We start from the raw sequence: 14,605 nt of genomic DNA, 5'->3' as shown, positions 1-14,605 counted from the left end.
GCCACCAGGGCCACAGGATCACACTCTCACACTCCCGTGGTGCGGTGCTCTGACAGCCACTACCAGCCACAGTGTGTGTGTGTGTGGTTTATTACAGTGAAATTACTCAGGGACATGCTTTACTATCTGTCTATTTGTATAATATTTGTTATGTAAATGTGTCACGCGACGTGCTCTTTTGCTGTCAGTGGATTCGCGCTCGAAGAAAACTGTCTGAATTTAGTTTGGGAAAGCGATTTGTCATTCGCTAATGGGGAACTACTTTGCCTCTGCAAGCAGGGTGGAGGAATAAGACAGTTTATGTAAACAACTGTCATCTGACTGTGTAAAGCCTGGACTACCCTCAACTGTCAAATCTACATTTTCAGACTCCGAACATGGTGAAAGTTTTCTCCTTTAATGGATGTGACGCCTGTGTTTTGAAATGAGTACAGCATGAAAAAAACCAAACATGTCAATCCTATGCAAATCCTGATTGTTTTATTTGCAAACTGCAAGTCACAGTGAGCGTGTGATTGCAGCCTGTGAGACCATATTAGTTTTGGTGACGGAGAAAACACATCACACAGACACTCTCTGTCCATGTCTGCCAGAGGAGACAAACAAAGGGAAGCAGAGGGGTGTGTTTCAAAAGTTTGTTTTTAATATTCACTAGAAAACAAAAGAATTGCCCACTTCCTCCACCTGAGTCTACACAAAATAATTCACTTGTCACCCTATGAGAGGAGGTTTCCCGATGCCAAAAAGTAGTTCTCTAGACGATCACAGTTTGGTAAACAGCATTAAAAAAATACAGCAGTCAAAACTCAAACAAAAGTAGTCATCAGTAAATGTACAGTAAGTGTGGAGATCAAAACAGTCTATATACAATGAACAAAACAGCAGCCAAAATCTAGGATGTGCATAGAGTTCACACTGCCGCCCCGTGTTAATATTATTTAGTCTTTACTCAGCAGATCGCCTGTTGGATGTTTTTTTTTCCACCATCGTTGGTTTGAACTCGTCGAGTGAATCAAGCTGTTTTCTCAAACGGGTCTCAGTTCTTTCACTCGTGACCTTTTAAAACTTGTCAGCCTCCGTCTGTGATTTGTGCTCAAGTTCGTGGTATTGATTTCACTGTTGTGCATTATTGCTTTGAGGGGTGCATAATCCGCTGTTGGCTTTACTGCTTTATGGAAACTGAATGTTGAAACGTACAAAACGGGTACATTTCAGATACTATGACCATTCGTTCGACCATTTGACACAAAAATAGACATTTAAGCACTAGAATCAGCTGATATTTTGAGTCACAACATCGACACCTTGTAATTTGATATGGAGAACTAACTCGTTTTTGTTCTCCACCAACTCCTGTTAGAAACATCTGGCTCTTTAGTTGCTTAATGCTCCACTATGTTGACCAGCTAGTCGCTCACTGTGTCTGTCTGATGTTTCACGCTGGGCAGGTAGCATACAGTGATTTAATCAGAAAACAGCTCAAAACAGCTGCCTGTTGCGTCGGTAAACAACAATATGAGAGCGGCGAGAGTAAACAAAAACTAAAGTTGTAGGCTGAAAGATGCTAACGCTTCGTAGAGCTAACAGTCACACAAGTATCCACTGTTAATCTAAAAATGATGGCGCTTTAAAGTACTTTTATCTCCAGTGTTTTGACCATAAATCACCCAAATCTCCTTCTTCATGAGCTTATCTTTCCCCTCGTACCGGTACGACAACACGGATGAACACCTTTGACACTGTGAACTGATCTGTTGCCCCGCAATGAAACTGATGCATGCCAACAACAGGTGGATCCAGCTACCAAAAACAGCTGGAATTATGTTTGAATTAGAAAATGTCATTTAAAAAACTGTGCTCTGTCTGCAAAACCCTTGAACAGAGGCCAGAAGTATCCAGTTGTTGAATCCACATCACGTCCACATCACATTCGTTGTGGTTTTCACTGTTTGTACTGATTGAAGACTCACTCACCTGTTGCTCAACCTACTGGAGGTGAACGTAAAGGATGTTATCACATAAGGTATCGACGCTAAAGATGCTGCTCACGCAATCTTTCTGCACATAATAATTGGTGGAGACTGTGCCGAACAGATAGCGATACTGCCAGTGTGAGATAACTGCGGTCAATAAGGATTTTGGCTCTCTGACGAAGACTCCGTGGTGGTGACGTTAATCTTCCAATTCAGGATGTCTGATAGTAAATGGAGCAGTGGATTGTACCTCGTGTATTGCTATTTATGTTACACAATAGAAACTGTTTTTGTGTTTACAGTGTTTGTACCTGGTGGACCCCAAAAAGAAAAGTGTTAAAAATGTGAGTGGCAGGTTGGTGTATCCAAGCATGGCCCCATCTCCACTTGTAAAAGTCATTACTCCGTTAATGGCAGCACAGTACTTGATAGCATCTCTGCTTCTGCTTCAATTACGGTTCAATTCAGTCACTGCATGTTGGCTGAGAGACATAAGGGTGATTACTGGGTCCTCGCTCCCTGATCACAAGTCACTCAGGTCTAGTTGTCTCTCCCAATCTCCCTAAACGTCTTCACGTTTTCTACTCGAGAGGAAGAGGAGGCGAGAGTGGGGTGGTGAAGGTGAGAGATGAGTACAAACTTGGCCTTTTTGTTCTCCACCTTCCCTTCTTCATTAAGACTCGATGAGGGAGAAGAGGAGCAGGAGGATGAGGGGTGGGACAGAAGCATGGCGGACGGACGATGGTCTGATTGTAGAAAAAGAGGAAGTTGAAGTGAATAGTGCAGGCAGGGTCGAGAACCACCGTCTTCCTCCTGTTTTCCACGTTCGTGTGAAAAGTTCAGATGACTCCGTAGTCCCTGAGAGACTTGAGCAGAACCGTGTCCTTGACGTCGCTGAAGACCTTGCGGATGTTGTTGGTGTCGGTGGCGCAGGTGAAGTGCGGGTACAGAGTCTTCCACTCGTCCCGTTTGTCGCGGTTGACGGCCTGCTGCTCGTACAGCTTGCGTATGTAGTTCTTTGCGTCCTCGGGGTCACGCCTCTTACCTGTTAACAGAGACGAGAAGGACAGTAACAGATGAATTTAGGTTGGGATCAGGCTAATGCCTGAAAATTAACTATTATCGATTCATTGTTTGTGATTATCCTTTGTTTCATTTGTTTCTCTTTGTTTTATGTGATAATAAATCAATAATTTCAGGGGGGGTTTTGGACTGTTGAGTCAAAACAAGCTATTTGAAGATATTTGTGTTTTAGGAGATTGTAACAGGCACTTTCTTCACGATTTTCAGACTAATTTTGACTGATCAATAGTGAAAATAACAGTTTTTTGCAGCCTGAATAAATTAATTACTGGAAATCGATTGTTGGGACTGACGGTTATTTTAGCGAGTTTTCTTGTTTATTATTTCTGTAAATCGTTATTACATTGATAACTACCCTGTCATTAGGATGTTATGATGACGTGAAAGCGAAAGCTGGAGCACTGAAAAAAAGACTGCTAGATAAAAACGTTGGAGCGTCACATAAATATTACATAAAGGCAACGAGAGGCAGGGGGATCCCATTCATTAAGGGGCTAACTAACCAATACAAATTTTTAATTATCGGTTAAGTCCAGCATTCTTTCAATGAATCTCTTTAATGTAAAATGTAAAAAATAGTGCAAATCAAAAGTTCCAATGGCCCATAGTGATGTCTTCAAAGTGGCTTTTTTTATTAGACTAATGACAAACAACTTTGTCACATTTGATAGTAAACTGGACATTTTTGGGGTTTTGAACTGATGGTGGAATAAAACAAGCTATTGTAATAGATTACCTTGGGCTGAATAATTGATTAATCAAGCAAATAGACAATCAAATTAAAATAATCATTGGTTGCAGCCCTAAATTAAACATAAAAAGTTGTAAGCAGTGATTGTTTGTGATTTATTTTGCTTGATAAATTACTTCTGCGTCACCAGAATAATCGTTTAATTGACTAATCAATTCAGCGCTGGTCCAACCCACCGAGCCGCTCCCCGTGTTAACGCTTTGTAGGAACAGCAGCCTTCACATGTGGTTACAGCAGCGGTTAGAGGGGCCACAGTCTCCACACAGGAACACGGCAGCATTAGCAGCAAATAGCAGCCAGAGGTACCAACGGCTCACAGTTGTTGTTAACGTTAAATTGACATCAAGTAGCTTGACCCTGTGTGAGTCACTATTTTAACACTGATGGTGAAACACAGTGGTCGTACTGCACACACACACACACACACAATCACATAAAGTCCCTAATTCCCACCTTGCTCACATACCACACCTCTCACACATTTAGACTCTGGGTTTTGTGGGGGGGGGGGCGCCTTGTGTGTGAAGCTCGGTATCGGTCTGGGTTGCCATGAGTAACGGGGGGGGGGGGCTGTTAGGGCACACCAGCAGACCTACATGCTGCAGCCACATCATTAAACGACCAAGTACCTGGAAGTGACTCATTTGCAACCGTGTGTGTGTGTGTGTGTGTGTGTGTGTGTTTGCAAAGAGGAAGAAAGAAATAACGTGAGCTAAAAAAGATGTAATGATGCTATGCTGACACCAGGACAGTGATGGAGCGTTCAGAGTCAGGGACCGACTGCGGCTGAAATCACTCGGCAAATTCATTTTTTTATTTATTTATTTCTTTTTAAATGACACATTATTTGTGGTGGGTGGGCAGCAGGATGTGATGAGGTAGCTGCATGTCGAAAGCAAATTGGTCAGAGGAGGAAAACAACATTGCAACCGTCGTATTTATAGCTCTTAAAATGAATACTCAAAATTGAAATAAAGGTTTTTTCCATCCTGGTCAGAATTTACTGGAGCACATCCGTTAAGCGCGTCATTATCTCCATAGTGACTATGATGCTACCCTACAAATTTTTTCAGGATTTAGATTTTAGATTTAACTAGATTTAGATTCAATTCTGCTTCACTTTACTGCGATGGATTTTTTTTTATTGGTTTATTTGATAAGGGACAGTGCACATTAATAAAACATTGCTGTAAATGCGCCAGAGTTAGCCAAGGGGCTATTTTTCATCTGTAGTCTCAGGGCAGATGTTACGAAGTAAACCTAAAAATAAAGTTAAAGTCAGAGAGGAGCCTGTATGATGCTGCCTTTGTATGAAGACGTTCAAATTAGTGACATTAGGAAATTATTGTTGGTTGGCGGTTATCCAGCCAAAGTAACCACAATAAGTAAAAAACGTCAATGACGTAGGGCGTCTTTCCACCCGGATTTCATTTTCCTTTAAGTGAAGGCGCTAATGCCAAACTCAAGGCGCATAGAGCGGAAAAACTCAAAAGCGGCGCTCAAAACGCTTCACTCTCATTGAAAACAATTACAAAAATCAGCCCATGGCTGCTAAAACGCACTCTGTCTGATCATGGCCTTAGTGTTGGTCATAAACCAAAGTATTGGACAATGTATTATTTCACCTGCTTTTTGAGCTTGAAGAAAAGTTAAGGGCTCACCAAAGTTATTACAATTCATCACGAGGGGGAACTGAATGTCCGGGCCAAATGTCATGGCAATCCATAGTTAAAAAAAAAAGTCAATCTCATGATGGCACAAGAGGAAAAATCATTATGATGATTCATTCACGAGGGAACCACGAATGTCTTTACAAAATGTCACTATGTAATATTTCAGTCTGGAAAGTGGTGGCCGTCAGTACCATGTAACCTCACTATTAAAAAACAAACAAACACACACACACACACACACATACACACACACACACACACACACACACACACACACACACACACACACACACACACACACACACAGGCAGGCATCCTCTGCTTACCTGTGAAGGTGGGGAAGTATTTCTGCAGGTCAGAGGTCTGGACTTTGTCTGCCAGGATGTCAGTCTTGTTGAGGAAGAGGATGATGGAGGTGTGGAAGAACCAAGGAGAATGGATGGTGGTGTAGAACAAAGCCAGACTCTCATGCATACGGTTCTAAAGACGGAGACACAGTCAGATACAGCAAGCTTAACATATGGGGGGGGGGGGGGCTAGTCCTTTAAAGAGAGGGGGGGGGGGGGGGGTTATGGGGGGGTCTGGAGCATGTGTTGGCAGACTAAAAAGTGGCTGCGACAGATAAACGGCTTAGTGATTGGGGGGGGCCTAGGGAGAGAGGGGGGGAGGTTTTCTTGTGCAAGAGTGAAACCTGCTGGTGGACGGATGAAATGACTGCAGCGACAAAAGGTTCTGATGAGACACAGAAGAGAAGATGGAGGGATGTACGACTACATCTCAGAGGTAAATAGATTACGTTATATTTACTGTACTTGTATAACAGCTGTAGTTACTAGTTCATTTTAAGAGTCCGATTTTTAATTCAAAGCCTCCAATCAGTTGATGAAATATGATACATTGTTACAGACGAAAGCTACCAACCCGTTTATAAAGTGGTTAGAAGTAGCTCCACCTCGACTAATTACATTGTTAAAAGTCTGTATATGTTAATGCTGCAGCAATAATAATCCAATGATATAAGTCTGCAACTAACTATTATTTGAATAATCAAGGATATTTGAATATCAAATGGTTGCTTACTCATTTTTTATATTTTTGTCACTCAACTAATCTATGAATTGTTGCAGCTCTGCAATAATTCACTGTGTACATACAAACATTGGGGTCTCTGCATAATGAGGAATAAAAGACTTTAATAATGGAGTATTCCGGTATAACTTCTTTTACTTCAGTAAAGGATCTTAGTCCTGCTAGATGAGGTTGTTCCTGTTATTTTGAGCGTAGGGACATGGACGGCTTTCTCTGTGGTCTTACGATGGTCTCTCTCTCCTCCAGGACCTGGTCGTACTCGCTGAGGGAGGCCAGGAACATGAGGGAGGTGACGTTTTCAAAACAATGGATCCACTTCCGACGCTCCGACTTCTGACCGCCCACGTCCACAATCCTGTCGGGGAACGGAGGAGAGAAGTTGTCAGGGAGAGTACAGTTTGATTCCTCCGACAAGGAATCATCAGCACTAGTCCTGTTCAAATCAACGTATATGCAGAGCAGTCACCAAGTAATTAGACTGTACTTCACATTGACTATGAGGTTAAAGTGGCAAAAGACAATTTTGTTTTGCTTATCATTATGAAGAAAATGTTGATTGCATAATGTAATGGCTGTAGAATGGTGACACTGCGTTTAGATTGCTTCCCTAAAAGCCTCACTTTCGCTATGCAATTCTGTCTGCCATTTGTTATAAAGGAAGGGTGTCAACCATTGCAGAAAGAGGATAGCGCTTTTGTTTACCTCAGTAGCTATCGGTAGCTTTCCCCAGTAACTAAAGAGTCTCTAATGTAAGCAGAAACGGCCGCTGTTGTTAGGCTGTAAAAGAAACAACGGAAAGCGATCCAGTTGTCTGGAGCAGCACCAACAATAACACCACTCGGAAACAATTAGGCGAGAGAAGTTGTCTGTTTCCACTTTAAATTGCTGTGATTTCTACACTGTTGACCTGATATGGACAGAAACACACTCAAATCAACATTGGAAGTCAGATTTTTGAAAGTGATTTTTTTCACCTTGTTGTAGACAAAAAAGGTCTGAAATTTGAATGTCGCGATTTTTCAAGGCGGTATTCTTCACTTTTTGTACTCGTTTTGTAGTGTTGCTTAAAAATAAATGCTCAATCTGGCTTTCATGACTTTGTGGTGTCTGGCCAGTGTGCAGACCGGACATAGCTGTGTGCACGACACAGTAATAACGGCGTCTTCCGAAATTCGTCCAACCAACTTAAAGCTTTTCTTCAGGGTTAGGTCGTTTTGAATCTGAGCTACAGTATATACCTCCTGATTTAAGAGCAGGTGTCATTTCATTTGGGAACACGGTGTTCCTCCAAAGTTAACTTCGGAGGAACACCGTGTGAAAGAAACATGTTATAAATAAACCCAGAGAGCGACACCCCACTTCCCGGCAGGAGCTTTGTACAGACTCAATCAGAAATGTGATCCTGTTGCGTCCAAACAGGCGTCAGCAGACAAAGCCTCTTTTTTCTTTCTTTTTCCACCGTGCAGTGAATAGCGTCAGTATTGGATTCGTCTGTCTGACAGGTTGGTAATCTGAAGACCGGCCACCTTAGTGTGATGTTCTTGATGGTGAACGAGTAGTCGTGGATGCCCGTGGTGGGGAATCGAACTCGCAGCACGTCCTGTTCTGTGGGGATGTAGTCCGAGGCCGAGATGCGGTCCAGGTTGCTCATATAGCTGAAGGTGGAGGACAAGAAAGAGAAGAGTCTGTTTGACACAACAGGTGACCGCTAGTAAAACATTATGTCTCTGTTTACACCAAATCCAGCCGTGACCGTGTTAAACAAACTGAAGTGACACAAGATGTACGATGGTGTGTGTGTGTGTGTGTGTGTGTGTGTGTGTGTGTGTGTGTGTGTGTGTATATATATATATAAATATATAAATATAAAAACAGTGATTAAAAATACAAGAAGGGAGTGGAGTGACTCCATATCACCCCGTGTACAGACGGCAGCTTTATGGCCGGTGTTGATACAAGCTGTCATTAGCTACTGCCCGTCTCTTATCATACACACACCGTGATGATTGAGCTGCTGGGTAAACACAGGACTGGACAGCAATAGAAGAGAGAAAACAAGAGGCAGGCTGAGCCTTTTGTTCAGTGACACATCAGATACTTTGAGCGTGAGGCTCATATTTACTGTATGTTCACTCTTGTCACCTTGATGACAAAGACTCTGTACTGTGACTTTATTCAGGTTTTCCTAATCAGTTTGCTTCCTCAAATACTCTTTGATCAACTGGTGGCTTTGAACATGGCTAACAAGAGAAATAGCCGCATGCAGTACAGTGTGTGAAGAACTAGCCCCCTCCAGTGGTCCCAGGACAAAATAACTATAAACTACTTCTGGTTGCTGAAACGAAGGCAAAAAACAAAATGTCGAGAAAAAAAGAAGTCCAACTTTTAAGATAATAATAAGATTGTTTGTTTGAAATCACAAACGTAAAAGAGAACTACAACTGAGAATGTAAAAAAAGACTGAAAAAATGGAAACTAACAAGTACACACAGCTTCTCCTGTCCTCCTTAAACTCAACAGTTAGAAAATCAGAAGCTTAAGACAACTTTTCTAGACGTGTGTCCACTTGTGAGTTTTGGTACAAAGGTCAGATGTGGCATAAACAAACAATACAACAATATGTCGCCGCGCGTTCTTTTGTTATACACCAGTTGGTACCGAAACTGTGACGTTGTCACTGCAGTTGTGTTCTTTCTTTACGACCGATATAATTAATATGTTGTGATTGTTTTAATTACACCTCTTTGATATCAGAATGATAGCATGTGTACATGTTGCTGCTTGTGTTCAAAGGTCTTGTTCCTAGAGCAAGCTAGTCACGCAGACAGTTTTAGACAATTGACAAACTATTGTCAACTACTTCAGTCATTGTGACAAAAATGGCAAACAACAACACTGGTTATGAAAAACGACGAATTTTCTATCTTCTATCCTTCTGTTCAGCCAATCAATTTGAAGATGTCAGTTTCGATAAGCCTTTTTTTAATCGATTGAATGATTACCCAATGAAATGAAGAAAAAAAATCATGAGAATAATAAATTACGACAATGAACGTTAGTTGCAGCCCTAGTCATAGTAATATAAGAACATACCCTTTGAAACCACCTAAAGGTAAATCCTCTAAACCTAGATGTCTCTATCATAAAGTAAAAACATATACAATAGTATAGTAGATTATTTCTATTTGGTCATGTTTTCCTCTTCACGACGTTTCAAAACACCGTCTATCGTAGATTCCTGTATTGCGATATCACATTCGGCAACTTGCTGTGACAGCGTCTGGTCATGTGATACCCTCTGATTGGCTGTCCTACACGGAGCTTTGACTTCCACCGTCACACAGCTACTTACTACTCTGTGGAGTCCAGGAGCTGGTACTCGCAGCGCCGGCTGTAACAGACCCGGATGCCCGAATCTGCCCAGAGGCGGCGGACTGCGTCAACGTAGCCGCGCTCCAGCTGGCTGACCTGCACCGTGTTTACGTCCTGCAGCCACTTGGCGTAGATCTGAAAGACAGCGAGAGAGATCGGTATACAAAAGTTTGTGCAGTGCCGTTTTTGTGACGTCTTACAAAAGTCTTTCGGTGTTCATGGTGACACTGCCTGCTTCTTTTTATAGACTACAACATGCTGAGTGTGTGTTTCTGTGCCCTCTTGTTGTGGGCACAATCTCACAACTCCAGTGAGGGCACTTACCCTGATGCCCGCACACCTGTGCTGACGTGTGTTTGTTTGTGAGTAAGTGTGTGTGTGTGTTCATGTGTGTTGAGGTCAGGGTTGGGTATCGGTATCTTTGAAGGTACCAACCGAAATAACCCGGTACCAAGAGGTATCGAAACTTCTCCAGTCTAACGATACCTGCAATCCATCCTTTTTGTGCTCAGATCCACACAAAAAAAGACTTTTTGTATGGTTTTGCTCACAGCCAATCAAAGTCTTCCTCCATTAAATGCGACATATGATTGGCACAATACAGCAGCAGCTACAACCCACACAGCCTGTAGGTTTGCCTGCCTGCGCATGAGATCTCTGAGCCTGTGGCTAGAAGATAACAGCGCCAACAGCGCCAACAGTGGTGACAGAGCTAACAGTTTCAACCTATGGGGTGGGCGTTTCGCGGTCCTCGTACCTCGTTCTCTGGGTTGAAGTAGGGGATTTTGAGAGTGGCCATGGCTCCCGTCATGGCCTTCATGGCTGTGAGAATGTTCTGGTAGATGCATTTGGCAAAGCTCCTCCTCTCCTCCTCTGAGAAGCCTCGTCCGTGGATGATCCTCATCTGTCGGATGAAGGTGGTTTTCCCGCTCTCACCGGTACCTGAGAATATGAAAATGACCAAAACAAATTATTATTACAATTCTGTCATCAGCGCAGCTCAGAGGTCAGCAGTCACTCTTCATTTGGGCCTCTGTTTATTCATGCTCTGCTTGTGTCTTTATGGGTTTCCTCCATGTTTCCCAGCTTCTCCCCACAGTCCAAAGACATGCAGGTCAGGTGAACTGTAGGTGTGACTGTTATTGGTTTAAGATGAATGTGATTTCAAAATGGTCGCTGAAAAAGACACTGAAACTTGTCAGAAGTTGGCTCTGGTGGGCACTTGGAAATGTAAGAGGAGCTTTAAACATTTTAGCTTCCAGTTTTTAAATGGCCTGATAGACTCCAAAAGTGGAGTTTGCTTCTATATTAATGCTCCGAATATTGAATTTAGCACTTTTTGTAGGAATAAAATCTATAAAATGGCTCGATGTAGTTGATTTCATTCACAAAACATGAAAAGCAAAAAGTGTTCATTCTTTAATTAATAACAATAACGAGCCATTGGTGTTTGCTGCTGTGACAAGTCAAAAAGAAGATTTTGTCAAATGTAAGTAAATAGATGTGCGGCTTTAGGAAAGAACAGCAGCGGTAAAATCCAAGTTGTCAGAAGCTGAATTTCAACGAGACAATACTGTGAGTTATTACAGCGTCGTTTCTCAGCTACGTGTGCAGTTAAGGGATGAAAAGATAACGACCAGTAAACCACAACTGAAGAACAAGGTGACTGAAGGACGCTGTTGAACCGGACGTCACTCTAATAGATGCACTGCTTCTCTTTGCTCTTCATGTTCAGCCTCAGAGTCAAATAAAGTCTGAGATAAAAAAAAAAAAATGATAGCCTCATTTTAATGATTATTGTACTGGCACTTTACAGCTTCCTTTATGTTATCTATATTTCTGTGTCTCTTAGCAAGTTGTCAGTTTGTGTATTGCTCCACATGGAGACAGGTTGCAGTGATTTAGTTGCTGTTTAGAGTGTTGTCTGGTGCTCTGTGGATGTCTATCAATCAATCGGCTGTATGCGAGAGGAAACTGAAACTTATTATATTCAAACGCTCTCCTGTTCTCAAAGCTGCTTCAGAAGAACAGCATCTAATCCTCCAACCGAACAGCGCTGAAAGAAAACTGTTTTGTTGACAGTCCTGTTCCCGTACACAGATGTTTGCTTCCTGTCATTTTACGCAGTGATGCAGGAAAGAAGACAATGAATCAATGTTATTGTTTACTGTCTCTCCATATCATGGCAGGGATTCTCCCAGGAAATTTTCCGACCCAAGGGAGGTGGGAGTGTTCTTTTATTTTTAGGAGAGGTCGCACTGCGCCTTCACAATAAAACAAAACACTGCAGGAAACCAGCTGAAACACTTGTCAAATTAAGATGTTGTGGTTCAATGAATCGATTAGACAATCGAAAGAAAATACATCAACACTTGTGATGATTGATTCATCCTTAGTCATTCATCAATAAAGCAAAAAAGCCAAATATTCACTTTTAAAATGTGAGTATTTTGTCTTTTTTGTGTTTTATTGCATTGTAAATTGAATAACTTTGAACTTTTGGGTCTTTTGTTTGGTGAAAAATATAAAAAATAATCATCAGATCAATCAATAATAAATATAAGCGTAGATTGCAGCCCTGTTTCACTGGATTTTGTTTCATTATAACACTTAAAAAATGTATTTTATTCAATGTGATGAACATCAGCTAAACTTTTAACACGTGATTTAGATACTTTTCTTCCACATCAATATTGAGATTATTAGGATATACATTTAGTCCATATTTCCCCAAAATAAGACTGCATGAATATATTTCTTTTATAACATCAGCCAATGTGAGTCAGTGAAAAATGCATCTTTCTGTGTTAATGACTTAAAACAAAAACAAAGAGATGCAGCGATCCGACTTTGTCAGTCCCGATAGCGATACTGAGTACCAATCTGGTACCAGTGTTTAATAAATAAGCTGTATGCATTGAAACATTAAGCAAGGAGCGCCTTGGTAGCTAAGTTGTAACAGCGCAGACCATAACTGTAACGTCCCAGGTTAGATTCCCCCCCTCTCTAGCTTTCTCTCTCTACCCAATTTCTACACTGGCCCTCCATCAAAAAGTCATCCAACCAGCTGTAGAGTAGACTCGTAGGTTTCTGTGGTTTGCAGGTACAACCGATCCCAATCTGGACCATACTTTACATACTCACACAGTGACACATGCTCCACATAGCTTTCTCTCTGGGCTGCAGGCCACCAAACAGGCCAAGCAGTATTAATTTGCATGGCGGGCGTTCCTTTATAGTGGCCTCTTGGATTTCTGTGTCAGTGTTATGTCTTGTATTTGTATAATAAATCTATCCGCCATCACAGAGTCTTGTATTTGTTTTGTCGTGTTGTTTTTTTGCTCTCATAGGCCTCACACTGCCGTCTCTGATATAAAAGGTGAACAAAGGTGCTCTGTGTGCAATCACTGACCCAGCAGGAGGATTTTGATTTCCTTCCTCTCCTTCTTCTTCTGCTGCTTGAGGATCCTCTTGATCTCATTGTCCACGGCGATGTTTGTCTTCTCCTCCTCGGACTGGCAGCACGCGCACCTGCGGTGGCACCAGTCCCAGCAGCCCGCCATGGTCAAAACCCACTGAAATGAAAGCTGTTAATGAATAATCAGCCTGCGCGTAATGAGCCGATAAGGACTGCTCATAAACTCGTCGTCAAGTCTATTTTATGTCTTTTCGTTTTTACTTTCTTGTTAACTCATTAGATCTGTCAGGACGTCTTCTGACACACACACACACACACACACACACACACACACACACACACACCCCGGAAATCTTACTTTGACACTGCTGAAAGTAATCTGCGCCAATGTAAACAAGTCAGAGATTAACTTTAAAAAGAAGTTATAAAGCCATCTTTGGAAAAAAAAAAAGTCACCTGGTTGAGTGTGTTTTAAATCAACATATGCTGCTGTGAGTTAGTTCAAGAGGAGTTTTGGAAGTTACAAACAAAAAGCAATGAAGCGTCTAACCTCCAAATCAGTCCGTCACACTCCCTGTAGTCGAGCAGGTTGACGCTCTGGTTGTTCCTCGCGGTCCATGTCCCACCGTGTCCCCTCAGTCCACTTCCACCTGCGGCTAACAGCTACTGTCGCGGAGACGCACGAGCAGCGTTCATTGGCCCGCTGATACGGCTGATAAAACAAATGTTTCTTTTTTTTCAGCCCACGCGAAACAACCTGCCGCTCGAGAAAGTCCGCGCCTACAGAGGAATGTGCAGCCTCCGTGGTCCGCTGGAAACACTCTGTAACAGGAATGCGCTGTGGGCGACGAGGACGCGGCAAGAGAGCGGCAAACAACCGCGGCAGCGCCGGAAATCGGATGGTTACGCCTATAAAATAAGAGCACGTTGTGGCTATTAAACGTAGTTCTTAGACGTTAGGCGTAAAAGAGACATTTCTGTTATGAAACGGAGTAAATTGATGGGTTTTGCTAATTGGCAACAAAAAAAAGGAATGTAGTTGAAAGCCTCATATAAAAGTAGAGGTTTAGCCTAAGAAATTACATTTACACAAGAATACTTAAATATAATGGTATGATACTTGTGCTTTACCTGTGGATTGCCTTATTATGCTACTCAATGCACTTTTTGCAACAAAATATCATATTATAATATAATATAATATTGATGTTATACTATAACATCAAAGGGAAACAATGTGAGTTTC

General features: G+C 42.0%; 1 protein-coding gene across 1 annotated transcript; it reads right to left on the bottom strand.

Moving 5' to 3' along the window:
• Positions 1-621: 621 nt before the first annotated feature.
• On the bottom strand, positions 622-14,162 carry gna15.1 (guanine nucleotide binding protein (G protein), alpha 15 (Gq class), tandem duplicate 1). Its single transcript, XM_068707254.1, has 8 exons — positions 13,910-14,162; positions 13,354-13,516; positions 10,699-10,883; positions 9,922-10,076; positions 8,096-8,224; positions 6,795-6,924; positions 5,807-5,960; positions 622-3,018 (listed from the first exon to the last, which is right to left on the bottom strand). The coding sequence occupies exons 2-8, from the start codon at positions 13,502-13,504 to the stop codon at positions 2,813-2,815; spliced, it is 1,110 nt and encodes a 369-aa protein (XP_068563355.1). The 5' UTR covers positions 13,505-13,516; positions 13,910-14,162; the 3' UTR covers positions 622-2,812.
• Between the last annotated feature and the right edge of the window lie 443 nt (positions 14,163-14,605).

Source organism: Cebidichthys violaceus, unplaced genomic scaffold, assembly GCF_023349555.1.
Source record: "Cebidichthys violaceus isolate CVI_PGR_0920_01 unplaced genomic scaffold, fCebVio1.0.p SCAF_13, whole genome shotgun sequence".
Classification (NCBI taxonomy): Eukaryota; Metazoa; Chordata; class Actinopteri; order Perciformes; family Stichaeidae; genus Cebidichthys; species Cebidichthys violaceus.
Note: the sequence above shows the minus strand (reverse complement) of the source record. Positions and strands in the feature narration are given on the sequence as shown.